This window comes from Dryobates pubescens, chromosome 28 (assembly GCF_014839835.1).
Source record: "Dryobates pubescens isolate bDryPub1 chromosome 28, bDryPub1.pri, whole genome shotgun sequence".
In the NCBI taxonomy this organism is placed as follows: domain Eukaryota; kingdom Metazoa; phylum Chordata; class Aves; order Piciformes; family Picidae; genus Dryobates; species Dryobates pubescens.
In genome coordinates this window covers 1,982,881-2,004,398 of record NC_071639.1, presented here as the reverse complement: position 1 = coordinate 2,004,398, position 21,518 = coordinate 1,982,881, and the positions used below count along the sequence as shown (strand labels likewise).

At 57.6% G+C, this 21,518-nt stretch overlaps 1 protein-coding gene across 1 annotated transcript in view; it reads right to left on the bottom strand.

Annotated features, from left to right (window-relative positions):
- Positions 1-6,944: 6,944 nt before the first annotated feature.
- Positions 6,945-21,518, bottom strand: part of SAMD3 (sterile alpha motif domain containing 3) — a 41,412-nt gene continuing 26,838 nt past the window's right edge. The window contains exons 6-10 of the mRNA XM_054173978.1: positions 19,533-19,697; positions 13,114-13,317; positions 11,821-11,992; positions 8,056-8,138; positions 6,945-7,262 (exon numbers count right to left, since the gene is read on the bottom strand). Of these exons, the coding sequence (XP_054029953.1) occupies positions 6,945-7,262; positions 8,056-8,138; positions 11,821-11,992; positions 13,114-13,317; positions 19,533-19,697 (942 nt within the window). The remainder of the gene's footprint in view (positions 7,263-8,055; positions 8,139-11,820; positions 11,993-13,113; positions 13,318-19,532; positions 19,698-21,518) is intronic.

Below are 21,518 nucleotides of genomic sequence, written 5' to 3'. Positions count from 1 at the left end.
CCTCCTCCCCCCTTCTCCCTCCTCCTGCTCCCTCCTCCCTCCTCCTCTTTTGATAACTGAATGTTTTTACTTTTGCACGGTGAGCAAGAAGCAAACAAGGGACTGCTGTGTGAGTCTGGCCACCAGCAGCCCTGAGGGGTGTGCCCCGAGCAGAGCATCCCAGAGGAGGCTGCCACTGAGGAGAAGCATTTAATAAAAGTTGGGACTTCAGAGCAGGGTTTAATTGCGTGCTGCACAGGGGGGTCCCAGCCCTGCCCCAGCCCTGCAGCACACAAAGGCAGCTGCAGCTGCTGGGAGCTCCTGCAGCTGGGTTGGGCCAGCCCCAGGCTCACAGCCAGGCTGGGAGCAGAGTGGGTGGAGAGCAGCCCTCAAGAAAGAGCCTTGGGGGTGCTGGGTGCAGAGCAGCTCCCCAGGAGCCAGCAGTGGCCTCCTGCAGCCCTCAGGCAGCTGTGTGCTGGGCTGCAGCCAGAGCAGGGTGGGCAGCAGGGCAGCAGAGGGGATTCTGCCCCTGGGCTCTGCTCTGCTCAGACCTCACCTCCAATCCTGCCTCCAGCTCTGCTGGCCCCAGCAGAAGGACACAGAGCTGCTGGAGAGAGTTCAGAGGAGGCCACAAAGATGCTCCCAGGGCTGGAGCAGCTCTGCTGTGAGCACAGGCTGAGGGAGCTGGGGCTGTGCAGCCTGCAGAGGAGAAGGCTCCAGGGGGACCTCAGAGCTGCCTGCCAGGACCTGAAGGGATCCTGCAGGAAGGCTGCAGAGAGACTTTTGCTGAGGGGGTCTGGAGCCAGGCCAAGGAGGAATGGTTTGGAGCTGAGGTAGAGCAGGGTTAGGCTGGAGCTGAGGAAGAAGTTCTTCAGTGTGAGGGTGGTGAGACTCTGGCACAGGTTGCCCAGGGAGGCTGTGGCTGCCTCCTCCCTGGAGGTGTTGAAGGCCAGGCTGGATGAGGCCTTGAGCAGCCTGTGCTGGTGGGAGGTGTCCCTGCCCAGGGCAGGGGGTTGGGACTGGGTGATCTGGAAGGTCCCTTCCAACCTAAGCCACTCTTTGGTGCTCATCCTATCCCAGTCTCCAGGAGAGTTGCCACAACAGTGGAGAACACTGTGCTGAAGCTGGGACTAGCTGCTCTGGCTTCATGTTCAGCACAGGACTGTTCCCAGTGAAGGGGGAGCTACTGCACCCACACTTCCTTGGAGGAAGGTCTGACCTACACGTGAGGAAGGCCTAGGAGCAGAGACAAAGAGCAGAGAAAGGATGCTGGCAGGCCCCCAGGGCATGGCACAGCCTTGCTGGAGAGGCCTGGTGCTTGTTGGGGGCATCAGCAGGCTGCAGGTGCCCCCAGCAGGCACTTGGATGGCACAGGTGTGTCCTGCAGGGCTGAGGGAATGGCTCCACAGAGTGCCCTGGGTTGGAAGGCACCTTCCAGATCAGCCAGCTCCAGCCCCCTGCCATGGGCAGGGACACCTCCCACCAGCACAGGCTGCCCAAGGCCTCATCCAGCCTGGCCTGGAACAGCTCCAGGGAGGAGGCAGCCACAGCCTCCCTGGGCAGCCCGTGCCAGGGTCTCACCCAGGGTAAAGAACAGATCTGGGAGTGCACTGGGGGGTGAGGGGTGGGGGGTGAGGGGTATGGGCTGTGGGGTGAGGGGTGGGCTGTGGGGTGTCACCCAGCTGCACTCCAGCTGTGCAGAAGCCCAGCTGCTGCCTGCTGAGCCCTGCTCCCGAGTGCTGCTTGTGCAGGAGGAGTGAGCAGGGCTGTGTCAGGGCTTCTGGCAGCCCTCTGAGCCCTGCTGTGGGCACTTGCTCAGCCCTCAGAGCTGGGGCAAGCAGCATTTCTGTTGCACAGGGGTGGGAGAGCTTTGCACCTTCCCATGGACTTTGCCAGGCTCTCCCTGGGCTGCAGCTCCTTCAGGCTTCACCATCTCCCTCTGTGCCCTTCCCAGGGGCCCTGCAGCAGGCTCAGTGTGAAGCCAGTTGCACTGCTCTGTTCCTTTCCTCCCACAGCTCTGCATGGGGAATATCTTCACATCTTGCCCCACGTTTGTCCATCGAAGCTGCAGCCCTTCTGCACCACACCAGCAGCACAACCTGGCCTGGAGCCTTCTGTTCCCTTGGGGTGTGCCCAGGAGGCTCAGCCCAGCTGTCCCCAGGGCTGCTCTGCAGTTGTTCCTCACCATGTGGCTGCTGCTGCCCTGTGAGGAGAGGCTGAGGGAGCTGGGGTTGCTTAGCCTGCAGAGGAGGAGGCTCAGGGGAGACCTTCTTGCTCTCTGCAGCTCCCTGAAGGGAGGTTGGAGCCAGCTGGGGGTTGGAGCCATGGTTTAGTTGTCAGGAGATGTCAGGTCCTAGGTTGGACTTGATGATCTCTGAGGTCCTTCCCAGCCTGGTTGATTCCATGGTTCTATGAGCCTGTCTCTCCTCTCCTGCACACAGCTGAGGCTCAGAGGCCACTTGCTGTCACAGAATCCCATTTGTGGCCCTGGCTTTTGTTGCTGGCAGCAGCTGAAGTTGCCTCTGCAGAGAGCAGAAAAGCCAAACTCTGTTTGCTTCCCTTCTGTCCCTCCATGGAGTTCCCCTTCCTTCAGCCTCTGTGTCAGCAGCTCAGTGAGGAGCAGGGCAGAGATTTGCTGCTCCACAGAGATCCCTGGGGGCTGTTAGCAGCTCCCTGCATGTCTGTGTGCTGGGCTGCCAGCAGTGGCTTGGGGTTAGTGCTGCTCACAAGGTGTAGAGCAAGCCTCAGCTGAGGGCCAGGCTGGAGCCATGGGCTGAGGCCAGCAGCATGAGATTCAACAAGGCCAGGTGCTGGGTCCTGCCCTTGGGCCACAGCAGCCCCAGGCAGCCTTGGAGGCTTGGGGCAGTGTCTGCAGAGCTGCTCAGCAGAGAAGGACCTGGGGGTGCTGGTTGCTGGCTGGCTGGACAGGAGCCAGGGTGTGCCCAGGTGGGCAAGAAGGCCTCCAGCATCCTGGGCTGCATCAGGAAGTGTGGCCAGCAGGAGCAGGGATGGGATTGTCCCCCTCTGTTCTGCACTGCTGAGGCCACACCGTGAGTGCTGGGCTCAGTTTTGGGCTCCTCACTCCAAGAGGACATTGAGGAGCTGGGGAAGGGTCTGGAGAACAGGGCTGGGGAGGAGCAGCTGAGGGGGCTGGGGGTGTTGAGCCTGGAGAAGAGGAGGCTGAGGGAGACCTCCTTGCTCTCTGCAGCTCCCTGTGAGGTGGGGGTTGGGCTCTTCTCCCTAGTCTCAGGTGACAGAAGGAGAGGAACTGGCCTGAAACTGTGCCAGGGGGGAGGGTTAGGCTGGAGATTAGGACAAGTTTCTTTGCTGCAGGAGTGGTCAGGGACTGGCAGAGGCTGCCCAGGGAGGAGGTGGAGTCCTCATCCCTGAGGTGTTCCAGAAAGCTGTGGCCATGGCACTTGAGGACAGGGTTTGTTGGCTTGGCCATGGTGGGGTTGGATTGGTGTTGGACTGGATGAGCTCAGAGGTCTCTCCCAGCCCAAAGAGTTCTCTGGTTCTATGAATAGTGACTCATTTCAATTGCTAATTAATGCAGTGGGTCTTGCTGGCTGTGCTGCTGCCCATCACCAAGTGCTTGTCCAGAGCCAGGCAGCAGCCCCTGGGGTTTCCAGACATGCAGGAGCTAAGAGGAGCATGTAAGGGAGAAGAGGAGGCTGTGGAAGCAAAGAGGAGAGGCCCTGTGCTCTGTGTGGGCAGCCAGGAGAGTCACCAGGTGGAGAAGGTCAAATTGTACTGGGGAGCAAACTGAGACAGAAGCAGTCCTAGAATCCTAGAATCAATAAGGCTGGAAGAGACCTCAGAGATCATCAGGTCCAAGCTGTCACCCAGCACCATCTGATCAACTAAACCATGGCTCCAAGTGCCACATCCAATCCCCTCTTGAACACCTCCAGGGATGGGGACTCCACCACCTCCCTGGGCAGCACATCCCAATGATGAACGACTCTCTGTGAAGAACTTCCTCCTCACCTCGAGTCTAAACCTCCCCTGGCACAGCTTGAGACTGTGTCCTCTTGTTCTGCTGCTGGGTGCCTGGCAGAAGAGACCAACCCCCTCCTGGCTACAACCTCCCTTCAGGTAGTTGTAGAGGGCAATGAGGTCACCCCTGAGCCTTCTCTTCTGCAGGCTAAGCAACCCCAGCTCCCTCAGCCTCTCCTCACAGGGCTGTGCTCCAGACCCCTCCCCAGCCTCCTTGCCCTTCTCTGGACACCTTCCAGCATCTCAACATCTTTCCTAAACTGAGGAGCCCAGAACTGGACACAGGACTCCAGGTGTGGCCTAAGCAGTGCTGAGCACAGGGCACAAGGACTTCCCTGCTCCTGCTGGCCACACTCTTCCTGATGCAGGCCAGGATGCCCTTGGCCTTCTTGGCCCCCTGGGCACACTGCTGGCTCATGTTCAGCCTACTCTCAACCAGCACCCCCAGGTCCCTCTCTGCCTGGCTGCTCTCAGCCACTCTGCCCCCAGCCTGTAGCTCTGTCTGGGGTTGCTGTGGCCAAAGTGCAGCCCCTGGCACTTGGACTTGTTGAATGCCATCCTGTTGGCCTCTGCCCATCTGTCCAGCCTGGCAAGGTCCCTCTGCAGAGCCTCTCTGCCCTCTAACTGACCAACATCTGCTCCCAGCTTGGTGTCATCTGCAAACTTGCTGATGCCTGACTCAACCCCCTCCTCCAGATCATCAATGAAGATATTGACCAGGCTGGGGCCCAGCACTGCTCCCTGGGGCACACCACTGGTGCCTGGCTGCCAGCTGGCTGTGGCACCATTCACCACCACTCTCTGGGCTCAGCCTCCAGCCAGTTCCTAACCCAGCTCAGAGAGCTGTTGCCCAAGCCAGGGGCTGACAGCTCCCAGTGGCTAACAACTCCCTCTGTGAAGAGCTTGGAAGAGGCATCAGAGCTGTGGTTACAAAGAGGAAGGGCTGAGCCCAGCCAAGTCCTGCTCCCCACCTGGAGAGCTCCTCTGTGGAGCAGATTCAGGAGTGATGGCAAAAAGAGTAAAGCATTTCTCACCCATGTAGAAAACCTTTCCCTGGGGTCAGCACAGTGAAGACTTCATCACCCTGCACATGGAAGCTGAGGCTCCCCACTTGAAAACACACAAGTCATCCTCAGAGGGCTTCAGTGATGGACACAGGCAGGTCTGGCCCCTGTGCCACCTCAGCCCATGGCTTGTGTTGGCAGCTGGAGCAGAGCTGTGCTCAGCTCCCTGGCTGCTGCTGCCAGTTCAAATGCCACAGAGCCACAGGTTGCATCAGGAAGGGACCCTCAGAGCTCACCCTGCAGCCAGCAGGGACACCTCCAGCTACATCAGGCTGCCCAGGGCCAGGCCAAGTCTTGAGCATCTCCAGGGATTGGGCCTCAGCCACCCACCCTGTGCCAGTGTCTCCCCAGCCTCACTCTGCAGAACTCCATCTGAGGTCCAACCCAACTCTGCCCTGCTCCAGTTTCAAACCATTGCCCCTTGGCCTATCCTCACAGCCCCTTCTCAACAGTCCCTCCCCAGCCTGCCTGGAGGCTGGACTGGAAGGCTGCACTAAGGTCTGCCTGAAGCCTTCTCCTGAAGCTGGACAGCCTCAACTCTCCCCAGCCTGTCCTTGTTAGGGGAGGTTCTCTACCCCCCTGGCAATGGGCATGGGCAGCCCAGAAGGCCAAGGGCAGCCTAAGGCTGCCCTTGGCCTTCTGGGCTGCCCATGCCCATTGCTGGCTCCTGCCCAGCTTCACCCCCACCAGCACCCCCAGTTCCTTCCCTGCTCTCAATCTCCTCATCCCCCAGCCTGGATTGAGATCAAGGACTGCCCTGCCCCAGGTGCACTTTGCCTGATTGAACTTCCTGAGGTTCTGGGCCCTCTCCTCCACCCTGTCTGGGCCCCTCTGGATGGCAGAGGGAATGTCCTCCAGGTGGAAAAAGAACACAAGACAGATGCAGTCATCTGGGGAGTTTTATTCTCTGCAGAGCCCCAGAGCTGCTCTGCAATTCCCGTTGAAAAGAAGGGAGATGATCAGGCTGGGAGAGGAGAGGAGAGGAGAGGAGAGGAGAGGAGAGGAGAGGAGAGGAGAGGAGAGGAGAGGAGAGGAGAGGAGAAAAGAGAAGAGAAGAGAAGAGAAGAGAAGAGAAGAGAAGAGAAGAGAAGAGAAGAGAAGAGAAGAGAGAAGAGAAGAGAAGAGAGAAGAGAAGAGAGAAGAGAAGAGAAGAGAGAAGAGAAGAGAAGAGAGAAGAGAAGAGAGAAGAGAAGAGAAGAGAAAAGAGGGAAGGGAAGAGGGGGGAGGGAAAGGGGAGGGGAGAGGAGAAGAGAAGAGAGGAGAAGAGAAAGGAAGAGAAGAGAGGAGGAAGAGAGGAGAAGAGAAAGGAGGAAGAGAAGAGAGGAGGAAGAGAAGAGGAGGAAGAGAGGAGAGGAGAAGAGAGGAGAAGAGAAGACAGGAAGAGAAGAGGGAAGGGAGGGGAGGGGAGAGGAGAAGAGAAGAGAGGAGAAGAGAAAGAAGAGAAGAGAGAGGAGAAGAGAAGAGAGGAGAAGAGAAGAGAGGAGAAGAGAAGAGAGGAGAGGAGAAGAGAGGAGGAAGAGAAGGGAGGAGGAAGAGAGGAGAGGAGAAGAGAGGAAGAGAGGAGAAGAGAAAAGAGAAGGGAAGGGAGGGGAAGGGAAGGGAAGGGAGGGGAAGGGAAGGGAGGGGAGGGAAGAGAAGGGAAGGGAGGGGAGGGGAGAGAAGAGAAGAGTGAAGAGGAAGAATGGAATGGAATGGAATGGAATGGAATGGAATGGAATGGAATAGAATAGAATAGAATAGAATAGAATAGAATAGAATAGAATAGAATAGAATAGAATAGAATTAACCAGGTTGGCAGAGACCCTTGAGATCACTGAGGGAGGGCAGGATGGGCCCTAAGTGGCACACACATCAGGCCACTGCCAGCAGGCTGCCCCTGCTTTGCCTCCGGGACGGAGGGATTCATTCTGGCACCGCATCAGCTGCTGCCCAGAGGAGCTCCGGGGGATGCCCAGGTGCCTGCAGCCCTCTCTCTGCCAGGGTGGGCAGGGCTGCTGGGCTCCTGCCCTCGAAGAGCAGGGCCTGCAGGAAGCTGAGGGTGCGCTGGATTCCGGCGGGGCAGGGGAGGTGGAAGACGTGGAAGGCAGCCAGCAGCGCAGCCAGGGCCGTGCTGCAGTCATCCAGCCGGGCCAGCCGCTCCCTGCTCACCCGCAGCACAAACCGGCAGCTGCTCTCGCTGAAGGGCTTCCTCACCTCCAGCACTGGAGTCTCTGCCCTCGCCTGGGGGGCAGGAAGGGGAGCCCAGCTGATGCCAGAGCACACAGAGGTCACTCAGCAGAATGGCACAGCTTGGGATGGTCACAGAAGCACAGGGGAGTAGGGGTTGGAAGGGACCTGCAGAGAGCACCCAGTCCAACCCCCTGCCAGAGCAGGGCACCCAGGGCAGGGCACACAGAACACATCCAGGTGGGGCTGGAAAGGCTCCAGAGCAGGAGACTCCACAACCTCTCTGGGCAGCCTGCTCCAGGGCTCAGCAGCCTCACACCAAAGAAGTTTCTCCTCATGTTCAGGTGGAACCTCCTGGGTTCCAGTTTGTGTCCATTGCCTCTTGTCCTATCCCAGGACACCACTGCCCAGAGCCTGGCCCCTTCCTGCCCCCCACCCCTCAGGTATTTGTAACCATTGATCAGATCCCTCTCAGCCTTCTCTTCTCCAGGCTCAACACCCCCAGGGCTCTCAGCCTCCCCTCCTCACACAGATGTTCCAGGCCCTTCAGCATCCCTATAGCCTCTGTTGGACTCTCTCCAGCAGATCCCTGAACTGGGGAGCCCAGACCTGGACATAGTCATCCAGGTGTGGTTTCCCCAGGACCGAGTGGAGGGGGAGGAGAACCTGCCTTGACCTTCTGGCCCCTCTCTTCTGCATGTCCCCCAGGAGCCCATGCAGTTCTCTGACCATTTGCCCCCTTCCCCTTGGGGCAGGCTCAGGGCAGCCCTTCCCAGCAGCTGAGCCAGGTGATGTGAGCAGGTGGCCACTGAAGATGAGCCAAGCCTTGGGGTGCTCTGTCTCCTACCTCCTCGTTCACTGCAGCAAACAGGCTGGAATCATCCCCAAAGACCTCAGGCAGGAGTAAGCATGCAGCAGTCATTTTCATCCCTGTGGAAGGCAAGGGCTGAGTTACAAAGAAAGCCATCCTGGCACTGCAGCAGCAGGGTGCAGCTCAGCAGTGGCACTGGGCTTCAGGCCATGCTGCCCCTGCAGTGTGTCTGTGCTCAGGCCAGGGCAGGTCTGTGCCACAGGGAGGGCTCAGGCACCTCAGCTGCAGGTGGGCAGCAGCATTCAGATCACAGTTCCATCCAGAATCACAGCACCACAGAGCTGCTGGGCTTGGAAGAGACCTCTGAGACCACCAAGTCCAACCAGAGCTCACATCCCCAGCCCTGCTGCTGAGCCACTGCCACTCACCCCCAGCCCTCAGCACCACATCCATGCAGCTCTCACAAGAAGCAGGCAGGCCCTTGGGTAGCTCCTACTGCACTTTGCAACCTCCTGCCCCCCACCACTCAGCTCCAAATTCCTCTCTCTCCAGTAAATCAGAGGTCTCCAGAGAGCCCCCTGAGGGCTGCAGGACAAGCTGGTGCTGCAGGGCTGTGGTGCCCACTGCCCTCTGCTTTGCCTGGTGGTGCTGGAGCAGCTCTTTGGCAGCTCAGCCTTCTGCTCTTGTGTGTTTCCCTGAAGCTGCTTTGCCAAGCATTTATCCTCTAGGTGCCAGGGCAGAGAATCATAGGACCATGGAATGGCCTGAGTTGGAGGAGACCTTCAAGATCACCCAGTTCCCTTTCCTTCCACAGCATCACAGCATGGTGCAGGTGGGACCTTCAGGATCTTCCCAGTCCCAACCCCCTGCCATGGGCAGGGACACCTCCCACCAGCCCAGGCTGCTCAAGGCCTCATCCAGCCTGGCCTTCAACACCTCCAGGGAGGAGGAATCCACAGCTTCAAGTTGTTAGTGAGAGAAAATCAGGGAAGTAAATGCCTTGGGGCTTCACTAAGGTATGGGTTGAAATCTCTGGGAGCATACTGGATAAGAAGAGGAGAGGTACTGCCCTGCCAAGGGCCTTCCAAGGCTTCCAGAAGGACCTTCTGGATGAGGCTGTTCCATGACAGTTTGTCTGCCATGGGCTGTCCAGTACCTAACAACTCTTGAGATGAAGTTAAGGGGGGGGAAGCCAACAGGATCTTAACCTCCTGTGTGCTGGTGTTAAAAGGGGTGACCCTGCTGCAGGAAGCACACATCCAGAGAGGCCTGGAGAGGCTGAGAGCTGGGCAGGGAGAAACTTGATGAAGTTCAGCAAGGGCCAGGGCAGAGTCTTGCACCTGGGAAGGAACAACTCCATGCACCAGGACTGGTTGGGGACTGAGCTGTTGGAGAGCAGTGAAGGCAAAAGGGACCTGGGGGTGCTGGTGGATGGGAGGCTGACCATGAGCCAGCAATGTGCTCTGGTGGCCAGGAAGGCCAAGGGCAGCCTGGGGTGGATTAGAAGGGCTGTGACCAGTAGGTCAAGAGAGGTTCTCCTCCCTCTGCTCTGCCCTGCTGAGGCCACAGCTGGCATACTTGTGTCTCTGGGTGTGAATCAGCAGAGACCAAATCACCTTTGCTCCTCCCAGGAGAAGAGCTGATGAGTCTGGGGCAGCTGCCACTGGGGAAGGACTCTCTGGGCTGTGCACAGCCAAGACCATCTCTACCCATCAGCTGCCCCAGCAGGGAGGATGGGGAAGAGCCCAATGGATTCAGCACCTGCACACATGCCTGAACAACCTGGGACTGACAAACTGTCAAAGAGCTGAGCAATGCCTGCCCAGGAGAAGGGCAGCAGAGAAGCAAATCCAAGGAGAGCAAAGGACAGGCACAGGAGAGAAGACATCAGCATGGAGCCTGGAGGCAGCAGAGCAGGAGGAGCTCTCTCTGTGTACTGAGTTCCACCTGCTGCAACTCATGGAGCTGAAGAGGCTGCTCAGGGAAGGACTTGGACTTGGGCTTTGGGATCTCTGCCTCCCCTCCTCCAGCAGAGGATAGTACAGCCAGCAAGGATGACCTCTGCTCCACGCCAAAGCAGCAGCAGCCTTCCTCCCCAGACCCAAACTGGCCTGGGGGTGGGGAAGGCAATACAATTCCTTTCCTCTTCTCTCTCCCTCCTCTGTCTCTCTCTATTTCCCCCCCTCTCTCTCCCCTTCTTCTGTTCCATTCACTTTATTCACCAACCTCCCCAACCTGAGCTCCTTCCATGCCCAGGTGACTGCCTGGTGGATGTGGGGCAGGCTGTGGATGGAGTCTGCCTGGACCTCAGCAAGGCCTTTGCCACCATCCCCTACAGCAAGCTCCTGGCCAAGCTGTCAGCCCCTGGCTTGGACAGCAGCTCTCTGAGCTGGGTTAGGAACTGGCTGGAGGCTGAGCCCAGAGAGTGGTGGTGAATGGTGCCACAGCCAGCTGGCAGCCAGGCACCAGTGGTGTGCCCCAGGGAGCAGTGCTGGGCCCCAGCCTGTTCAATATCTTCATTGATGATCTGGAGGAGGGCATTGAGTCCATCAGCAGTAAATGTGCAGCTGACAGCAAGCTGGGGGCAGGAGTTGAGCTGCTGGAGGGTAAGAAAGGCTCTGCAGAGGGACCTTGCCAGGCTGGGCAGATGGGCAGAGGCCAAGGGCAGGAGATTGAACACATCCAAGTGCCAGGGGCTGCACATTGGCCACAGCAACCCCAGGCAGTGCTACAGGCTGGGGTCAGAGTGGCTGAGAGCAGCCAGGCAGAGAGGGACCTGGGGGTGCTGGTTGACAGCAGCTGAACAGGAGCCTGCAGTGTGCCCAGGAGGCCAAGAAGGCCAAGGGCATCCTGGCCTGCATCAGGAAGAGTGTGGCCAGCAGGAGCAGGGAAGTCCTTGTGCCCTGTGCTCAGCACTGCTTAGGCCACACCTTGAGTCCTGTGTCCAGTTCTGGGCTCCTCAGCTCAAGAAGGACATTGAGAGACTTGAAGGTGTCCAGAGAAGGGCAAGGAGGCTGGGGAGGGGTCTGGAGCACAGCCCTGTGAGGAGAGGCTGAGGGAGCTGGGGTTGCTTAGCCTGCAGAAGAGGAGGCTCAGGAGAGACCTTCTTGCTCTCTGCAACTGCCTGAAGGGAGGTTGTAGCCAGGTGGGGGTTGGTCTCTTCTTCCAGGCAGGCAGCAGCAGAACAAGAGGACACAGTCTCAAGCTGTGCCAGGGGAGGTTTAGGCTGGAGGTTAGGAAGAAATTCTTCCCATCAAGAGGAATTGGCCACTGGAATGTGCTGCCCAGGGAGGTGGTGGAGTCCCCATCCCTGGAGGTGTTTAGGAAGAGCCTGGCTGAGGCCCTTGGTGCCATGGTTTAGCTGATCAGATGGTGCTGGGTGATAGGTTGGGATTGATCTCAGAGGTCTTTCCCCACCTGTTCAATTCTGTACTCTGTGGAAGGTTTGATTCCATTGCCATATTTACAGCACCCTTCTCAGCCAGGTATGGGACTTGGTGATCTCTGAGGTCTTTCCCACCCTTACTGATTCTGTGTTTCTGTCACTCCATAGCCTCGAGGGCTGTTGACATTTTGGCCTCCTTTGTGCCTCCAATATCCTCCCAGAGGAACATCCCCAGGAGCTGAGGCTCTGGCCCTATGCAGCCCCAGCCGCTGCCCCATCACCATCTACTTTCCAAGCACTTGTGAGGTATTTAAAGTGGGTTTTTTGCAGCACATTGGGAGCTGGTTTAGTGCCACCACAGCAGTTAGCCCCAGGAGAGGGAGGATTAGCCCTCCCCAGGGAGGATTTGTACTGACTCTTGCGAAGGGCTTCCTCGGCGAGCGGCTCCAGGCTCTCCCGCAGCAGGGCGGTGATGGGGCTGCTCCTCACCACCTGCAGGGACAAGATGCTGTCACAATAAACCTCCAAAATCTCCACTGTCTTCTGGTAGATGTCCAGGTGGGTGAGAAGCTGGAACTCCCTGAAGAGCTGGAAGACAAAGGAAGAGGTGGGATTGCTGCAGTCCCTCCAGAGCGCAGCTGCAAAGAGGGAGCTGCAGCCCGCCTGGGACAAGGGCAAAAGGAGCTGAGGAAAAGGTTGGAGGCCAGAGGGGATGGTTTGATTTGGTATGGGCTGGGCAGGGAATGGCTGGAGAGCAGCCCTGCAGAAAAGGCCTTGGGGGTGCTGGGGGAGGAGAAGCTCAGCAGGAGCCAGCAGGGAGCACTTGCAGCCCAGAGAGCCAAGCAGAGCCTGGGCTGCAGCAAGAGAAGTGTGGCCAGCAGGGCCAGGGAGGGGATTCTGCCCCTCTGCTCCACTCTGCTGAGACCACAGCTGCAGCTCTGGGGCCAGCTCTGGAGCCTCTGTGCCAGGAAGGCTCTGGAGGGGCTGGAAGGTGTCCAGAGCAGGGCCACGAGGAGGAGCAGAGGGCTGGAGCTGCTCTGCTGTGAGCACAGACTGAGGGAGTTGGGGTTGTGCAGGCTGGAGAGGAGAAGGCTCCCAGGAGACCTCATTGTGGCCTTGCAGGATCTGCAGGGGGCTCCAAGAAAGCTGGGGAGGGACTTTTGAGGGTGTCAGGGAGGGATAGGACTGGGGGAGGTGGAGCAGAACTAGAACTGGGGAGATTGAGATTGGCTGTGAGGAAGAAGTTGTTGACCATGAGGGTGGTGAGAGCCTGGCACAGGTTGCCCAGGGAGGTGGTGGAAGCTACAGGAAGGATGGAGAGAGACTGTTTGCAAGGGCCTGCAGGGACAGGACCAGGGGCAATGGCTTCAAACCAGAGCAGAGCAGATTTAGATTGGATGTTAGGAGGAAGTTCTTTACTATGACAGTGCTGGAACACCAGAGCAGGTTGCCCAGGGAGGTGGTTGAGGCTCCATCCCTGGAGATATTCAAGGTGAGGCTCAACAAGGCCCTGGGCAGCCTGATCTAGGTGGAGATGTCCCTGCTGACTGCAGGGGGTTGGACTGGATGAGCTTTGGAGCTCCCTTCCAGCCAGGAGCATTCTGTGGTTCTCTGATATTGATGGATACCTCACTGGCAATGTGGAACCTGCAGCTGGATCACATCTGCAGCACAGAATCCAGTGCCACCATCAAAGGCAGCTCTGTTACCTGGCAAGGGCATCTTAGGAATGGGAAGAGCCTGAGAATGTCTTGGACAGGAGCCTTGGCACTGATCATCTTTCTCCTCACTTCCATGGTCATGTTCATTCTGTTGTCCACTTCCTTCCAGTTCCTCTGAGCTTTCAGATACTCCTCCTTAAGCCACTTGATGTGTCCAGCCAGGGCACTGCCCTGGGGGTGAGCAGGATCCTCCTGGCAAGAAAGGAAGGACAGAATAGCAGCCAGAGAGTTTATCTGATGGCTTAGATGGTTGGAGAGGAGTCAAGGGGGCGTTTAGTCTGGAGAGGAGAAGGCTCCCAGGAGACCTCATTGTGGCCTTGCAGGATCTGCAGGGGGCTCCAAGAAAGCTGGGGAGGGACTTCTGAGGGTGTCAGGGAGGGATAGGACTGGGGGGGATGGAGCAGAACTAGAAGTGGGGAGATTGAGATTGGCTGTGAGGAAGAAGTTGTTCCCCAGGAGGGTGGTGAGAGCCTGGCACAGGTTGCCCAGGGAGGTGGTGGCAGCCTCCTGCCTGGAGATGTTTGCAGCCAGGCTGGAGGTGGCTGTGAGCAACCTGCTGCAGTGTGAGGTGTCCCTGCCCATGGCAGGGGGTTGGGGCTGGCTGAGCCTTGAGCTCCCTTCCAATTCAGTGATTCTGTGAGTTCATCTCAGCAGGAAGGAGCTGCAGCCTGGGTTCAGAAGCAGCTCTGTGAGCTCAGCCTTTATTAAGATCTGTTTTCATACAATACTGCAGCTGAGGCCTCCTGGCCTCACATCAGGTATTTGAGGGTAGTGGAAGAAATTCCTTAGAGTGAGGGTGGTGAGAGCCTGGCACAGGCTGCCCAGGGAAGCTGTGGCTGTTCCCTCCCTGGATGTGTTGAAGGCCAGGCTGGATGAGGCCCTGAGCAGCCTGGGGTGTTGGGAGGTGTCCCTGCCCATGGCAGGGGGTTGGGACTGAATGATCTTGAAGGTGCCTTCCAACCCAACCCATCCTGTGAATCTATCAAATGCCTATGCCTGAGGCTAGATTGCTGAACTGGACTCCAGTGGAAGGGAGCAGATAGTGCTGCTGCTGCCTCAGTGTTGAGCACCATCAGCTCTGCATCCCCAAGAGAAGGATCTGCTTCCTGCTCATCCAGGTGCTGAAGGCAGCACAACTCACTTCCACATTTATGCAACTGAGGTATCAAGGCCTGAACTTGTGCCAGGGGAGGGTTAGGTTGGAGATGAGAGAGAATTTCCTTGCTGCCAGAGCGGTCAGGGATTGGCACAGGCTGCCCAGGGAGGTGGTGGAGTCCCCAGCCCTGGAGGGGGTTCAAGAGATGTGTGGTGGTCATAGAGCTCAGTCCCATACCTGGCTGAGAAGGGTGCTGTAAACAAGGCAACAGAATCAAACCTTCCACAGAGTGCAGAATTAATCTGGTTGGGAAAGACCTCAGAGATCAGCAAGTCCAACCTCTCACCCAGCACCATCTGATCAATAAACCATGGCACCAAGGGCCTCAGCCAGTCCACTCCAGGGATGGGGACTCCACCACCTCCCTGGGCAGCACATCCCAAGGGCCAATCTCTCTTGCTGGGAAGAACTTTCTCCTCACCTCCAGCCTAAACCTCCCCTGGAACAGCTGGAGACTGTGTCCTCTTGTTCTGCTGCTGCCTGCCTGGGAGAAGAGCCCAACCCCCACCTGGCTCCAACCTCCCTTCAGGGAGTTGCAGAGAGCAAGAAGGTCTCCCCTGAGCCTCCTCTTCTGCAGGCTAAGCAACCCCAGCTCCCTCAGCCTCTCCTCACAGGGCTGTGCTCCAGACCCCTCCCCAGCCTCCTTGCCCTTCTCTGGACACCTTCAAGTCTCTCAATGTCCTTCTTGAGCTGAGGAGCCCAGAACTGGACACAGGACTCAAGGTGTGGCCTAAGCAGTGCTGAGCACAGGGCACAAGGACTTCCCTGCTCCTGCTGGCCACACTCTTCCTGCTGCAGGCCAGGATGCCCTTGGCCTTCTTGGCCCCCTGGGCACACTGCTGGCTCATGTTTAGCCAGCTGTCAATCAGCACCCCCAGGTCCCTCTCTGCCTGGCTGCTCTCAGCCACTCTGCCCCCAGCCTGTAGCTCTGCCTGGGGTTGCTGTGGCCAATGTGCTGCCCCTGGCACTTGGATGTGTTCAATCTCCTGCCCTTGGCCTCTGCCCATCTGTCCAGCCTGGCAAGGTCTCTCTGCAGAGCCCTTCTGCCCTCTAACTGACCAACATCTGCTCCCAACTGGACATTCACTGCTGATGGACAAAATGCCCTCCTCCAGATCACCAATAAAGATATTGACCAGGCTGGGGCCCAGCACTGCTCCCTGGGGCACACCACTGGTGCCTGGCTGCCAGCTGGCTGTGGCACCATTCACCACCACTCTCTGGGCTCAGCCTCCAGCCAGTTCCTAACCCAGCTCAGAGAGCTGCTGTCCAAGCCAGGGGCTGACAGCTTGGCCAGGAGCTTGCTGTGGGGGATGGTGGCAAAGGCCTTGCTGCAGTCCAGGCAGACTCCATCCACAGCCTGCCCCACAGCCACCAGGCAGTCCCCTGGCATGGATGGAGATCAGGTTGGAGAGGCAAACAGTAGCAGGAGGTCCTTCTGCAGTTCCTCAGCAGCATCACCCAGTGTGGGCAGCCAGCTCTGCTCCTCTTTCCACACCATTTAGGATTAGATTGAGCTGGGTAAACTGAGCATTAATAATCTCTTCCACTTGAAAAGCCTCTATTTCTGCCTGGCCTTCTTTGTTCTGTCTCTTAACTGTTTATCCATGCTGGGGCCTTGCTGCTTATCCCCCCAGATTAGATCTGCTAAGAGCCTTTGAAGGGCGTGTGGTGAAATCTGTCCTGGAGTTACACTCTGTCAGCATGGATCTGCCATGTCCCCAGGCTTGGGGAACACTTCAAAGACCTCAGGAACTCATGATGAAATTGCTTCTGTGTACAGAAACTTCAGCAGTCCCTTCCTTCCTGGGGCCCATGTGGCCAGCAGGCTGCTTAGAATCACAGAACCACAGAGCTGGCAGGGCTGGAAGGGAGCTCAAGGCTCAGCCAGTCCCAACCCCCTGCCATGGCCAGGGACACCTCACACTGCAGCAGGTTGCTCACAGCCACCTCCAGCCTGGCTGCAAACACCTCCAGGCAGGAGGCTGCCACCACCTCCCTGGGCAACCTGTGCCAGGCTCTCACCACCCTCCTGGGGAACAACTTCTTCCTCACAGCCAATCTCAATCTCCCCATTTCTAGTTCTGCTCCATCCCCCCCAGTCCTATCCCTCCCTGACAACCTCAGAAGTCCCTCCCCAGCTTTCTTGGAGCCCCCTGCAGACCCTGGAAGGCCACAATGAGGTCTCCTGGGAGCCTTCTCCTCTCCAGATTGAACTATATCCTTATTGATGATCTGGAGGAGGGGATGGATCAGGCACCAGCAAATTTGCAGATGACAGCAAGCTGGGGGCAGGAGTTGATCTGCTGGAGGGTAGAGAGGCTCTGCAGAGGGACCTTGCCAGGCTGGGCAGATGGGCAGAGGCCAACAGGATGGCATTCAACAAATCCAAGTGCCAGGGGCTGCACTTTGGCCACAGCAACCCCAGGCAGAGCTACAGGCTGGGGTCAGAGTGGCTGAGAGCTGCCAGGCAGAAAGGGACCTGGGGGTAGTGGTTGACAGCAGCTGAACAGGAGCCAGCAGTGTGCCCAGGGGACCAGGAGGGCCAAGGGCATCCTGGCCTGCATCAGGAAGAGTGTGGCCAGCAGGAGCAGGGAAGTCCTTGTGCCCTGTGCTCAGCACTGCTTAGGCCACACCTTGAGTCCTGTGTCCAGTTCTGGGCTCCTCAGTTTAGGAAGGAGGTTGACTTGCTGGAAGGTGTCCAGAGAAGGGCAACGAAGCTGGGGAGGGGTCTGGAGCACAGCCCTGTGAGGAGAGGCTGAGGGAGCTGGGGTTGCTTAGCCTGGAGAAGAGGAGGCTCAGGGGAGACCTTCTTGCTCTCTGCAACTGCCTGAAGGGAGGTTGTAGCCAGGTGGGGGTTGGTCTCTTCTCCCAGGCAGCCAGCAGCAGAACAAGAGGACAGAGTCTCAAGCTGTGCCAGGGGAGGTTTAGGCTGGAGGTGAGGAGAAAGTTCTTCATTGAGAGAGTTCTTAGCCATTGGAATGTGCTGCCCAGGGAGGTGGTGGAGTCCCCATCCCTGGAAGTGTTCAAGAGGGGATTGGATGTGGAACTTGGAGCCATGGTCTAGTTGATCAAATGGTGTTGGGTGATAGGTTGAGGTTGGACTTGATGATCTCAAAGGTTTTTTCCAACCTGCTTCATTCTCTTCTCCTCTCTTCTCCTCTCTTCTCTTCTCTTCTCTTCTCTTCTCTTCTCTTCTCTTCTCTTCTCTTCTCTTCTCTTCTCTTCTCTTCTCTTCTCTTCTCTTCTCTTCTCTTCTCTTCTCTTCTCTCCTCTCCTCTCCTCTCCTCTCCTCTCCTCTCCTCTCCTCTCCTCTCCTCTCTTCTCTTCTCTTCTCTCTTCTCTTCTCTTCTCTTCTCTTCTCTTCTCTTCTCTTCTCTTCTCTTCTCTTCTCTTCTCTTCTCTTCTCTTCTCTTCTCTTCTCTTCTCTTCTCTTCTCTTCTCTTCTCTTCTCTTCTCTTCTCTTCTCTTCTCTTTTCTCTTCTCTTCTCTTCTCTTCTCTTCTCTTCTCTTCTCTTCTCTTCTCTTCTCTTCTCTTCTCTTCTCTTCTCTTCTCTTCTCTTCTCTTCTCTTCTCTTCTCTTTTCTCTTCTCTTCTCTTCTCTTCTCTTTTCTCTTCTCTTCTCTAGCTAAGGAAGCTGTGATTCCCTCAGCAGTGTGGGACTCATTACTGAGCCCTGTTGGGCTCCACAAGTGTTAATTCTTGCAGCCATATTTTATTTATAGATATCTTCAGAATACCTTCCAGTCCCTGCAGGAGCTATGAGAGAGCTGGGGAGGGACTTCTGCCAAGGGCTGGGAGTGGCAGGATGAGGTACAATGGTTTTGAGCTGGGAGAGGGAAGATTGAGACTGGAGATGAGGAAGGAATTCTTCTAGTGAGGGTGGTGAGACACTGGCACAGGTTGCCCAGGGAGGCTGTGGCTGCCTCCTCCCTGGAGGTGTTCCAGGCCAGGCTGGATGAGGCCCTGAGCAGGCTGGGCTGGTGGGAGGTGTCCCTGCCCATGGCAGGGGGTTGGGACTGAATTTCCTTGGAGGTCCTTCCAGCTCAAACCCTGCTGTGGCAGTGACAGCTCTCTGAATTACCTAACTAAAGGGACACAGAGAGGTTCATCCCCACATTCCAAAGCCTCCCCATGCACATCACACACCAGCACAAGCTGCCTGGCTCCCACAAAATGCAGTCTGGGAGGATGCCATGGCCAAGTGCAAACAGCACTGCCCAGAGGCTTTCAGCCCTGGGACAGAAGCCTCCAATGCTTTTCACTCTGGTTGGAGGAGTTGAAGCAGGAGCAGAAATGGGCACACAGCATTGAACGAAAGCAGAAAGAGTCTTCTGTCCAGCTGGCTACAGCTCTAAACAGCTGTGCAAGGCATTCAGTGTTGGGTTCAGCTCCACTGATGAGACTTGGTGCTCTGCAAAGGGAGTCAAGGGTCTGGCCACAGCACAAACCCTGTGCACCAATACAGATTAAGGGCTGACCTCCAGGAAAGCAGCTCCTTGCAGCCTTGCGGCACAAGAAGCTATCCATGGGACAGCAAGGTGGCCTCCAAGAGGACCAATGGTATCCTGGGGGGCATTAAGAAAAGTGTGGCCAGCAGGGCTAGGGAGGTTCTCCTCTCCCTCTACTCTGACCTGTTGAGACCACATCTGGAGTACTGTGCCCAGTTTTGGGCTCCCCCAGTTCAGGAGGGACAGGGAACTGCTGGAGAGCGTCCAAGAGAGGCTACAAGGATGCTGCAGGCATTGGAAGATGAGGAGAGGCTGAGAGCCCTGGGGCTGTTGAGCCTGGAGAAGGCTGAGAGGCATCTGATCAATGGTTACAAATACCTGAGGGGTGGGGGGCAGGCAGGGGCCAGGCTCTGGGCAGTGCTGTCCTGGGATAGGACAAGAGGCAATGGACACAAACTGGAGCCCAGGAGCTTCCACCTCAACCTGAGGAGAAACTTCTTTGGTGTGAGGCTGCTGAGCCCTGGAGCAGGCTGCCCAGAGAGGTTGTGGAGCCTCCTGCTCTGGAGACTTTCAAGACCCTTCTTGGATGACTTCTTGTGTGCCCTGCCCTGGGTGCCCTGCTCTGGCAGGGGGGTTTGGACTGGGGGTCCCTCTCTGGAGGTCCCTTCCAACCCCTGCCATCCTCTGGTCCTCTCCACATGAGGGCAAACAGGACGAGAAGCTTTTGTTCCCTCTCTGGCCGGCTGGTGGCCCTTACCACCAGCTGAAAGTGAGCTCAAGTGAAGCTCCAACAGCCTTACCTCTGCCTGCCCCTGGCTGTGGTCAGGTTTGTGTTCAGCAGCTGGTTTCCTGGTCTGCCCTCTCCTGTGGCCAAACTTGCACTTGTTCCTCAGGACTTGCTCATCATCCTCAATAGGTCTCCGCACGTATTTGAAGCGATCCTTCAGGGCCCTCTTCCACAGCAGCTGCATGGGGAGGGGGAAAAGCCCTCATTACTGCTCAGGGGTTGACCCCATTCCTAGAGCAGCTCACTCAGCTTTCATGCAGTCATGAAGGCTGGGAAAGACCTCTGTGGTCATCAAGTCCAACCTTCCAGCCAGCACCTCCGTGAGCACTGGAAGTGCCACATCCACTCATTGCTTGGACACCTGCAGGGATGCTGACTCCATCCCCTCCCTGGGCAGCCTCTGCCAGGTGCCTCAAGCACCTTTGTCTAACTCTGCTTCAGTGAAAGGCATCAGTCACAGAGAATCACAGAACCACAGAATGCCAGGGGCTGGAAGGGACCTCCAAAGCTCATCCAGTCCAACCCTCTGCCAGAGCAGGGTCACCCAGAGCAGGTCACACAGGAGCACAGCCAGGTGGGGTTTGAATATCTCCAGAGGAGACTCCACAACCCCCCTGGGCAGCCTGCTCCAGGCCTCTGTCACCCTCACAGTGATTGAGTTTTCCCTCCTGTTCCCATGGCACTTCCTCTGCCTCAGCTTCCAGCACTGCCCCTGGTGCTGGCATTGGGCATCCCCCAGCAGAGCCTGGCTCCAGCCTCTGGGCATCACCCTGCACAGCTTTAGCAGCAGCAAGGAGCTCACCCTCAGGCTCCTCCTCTGCAAGCTCCAGAGCCCTCAGCTCCCTCAGGCTCTCCTCCTGAGGAAGATTTTCCTCTCCCCTAATAATTTTAGTGGCTCTGAATGTTGGTCCCTACACAGAAAAAGGCTCCTAGGGTGGCACCAGCCTGCTGGTGGCTTCAGGACTGAAGGAAACACAGACAGCTCTGAGACCTGGCCAGCAGGTCTGCTGGCACTGCATGGACTGTTAGGGATCCTGTCCATGGTTCACAGAGCAACCCACCACTCAGTGAACCACAGGCCTGTGGAGGCTGGAAGAGACCTTGGAGATCACCAAGTCCAACCTCTCCCCCAGAGCTCACAGCCCCAGCCCTGCTGCTGAGCCACTGCCACTACCCCACAGCCCTCAGCACCACATCCATGCAGCTCTGAAACCCCTCCAGGGATGCAGCACCTCCCTGGGCAGCCTGGGACAGGGCTTCCCTGCTGGGAAGAGCTATTCCCTAACCTCCAACCTGAACCAGCCTTGGCACAGCTGGAGGCTGTTTCCTCCTGTCCTGTCACTTGTTGCATGTGAGAAGAGCCCAACCCCCACCTCACCCCAGCCTCTTTCCAGGGAGTTGCAGAGAGCAGTGAGGTCTCCTCTCAGCTTCCTCTTCTGAAGACTGAACAGCCCCAGCTCCCTCAAGCTGTTCCTCATAAGACTTGTGCTCAAGGCCCTCCAGCAGCGTGGCTGCCCTTCAGGAGGTAAGCTGAACTTCCTCATGGACCCCTGCACAGGGACAGGACCCAGCCAGGCTCACTGCCAGCACCCAGAGAACCACAGAACTGTCAGGGCTGGAAGGGAGCTCAAGGCTCAGCCAGTCCCAGCCCCCTGCCATGGGCAGGGACACCTCACACTGCAGCAGGTTGCTCACAGCCACCTCCAGCCTGGCTGCAAACACCTCCAGGCAGGAGGCTGCCACCACCTCCCTGGGCAACCTGTGCCAGGCTCTCACCACCCTCCTGGGGAACAACTTCTTCCTCACAGCCAATCTCAATCTCCCCATTTCTAGTTCTGCTCCATCCCCCCCAGTCCTATCCCTCCCTGACACCCTCAGAAGTCCCTCCCCAGCTTTCTTGGAGCCCCCTGCAGATCCTGCAAGGCCACAATGAGGTCTCCTGGGAGCCTTCTCCTCTCCAGCCTGCACAACCCCAACTCCCTCAGTCTGTGCTCACAGC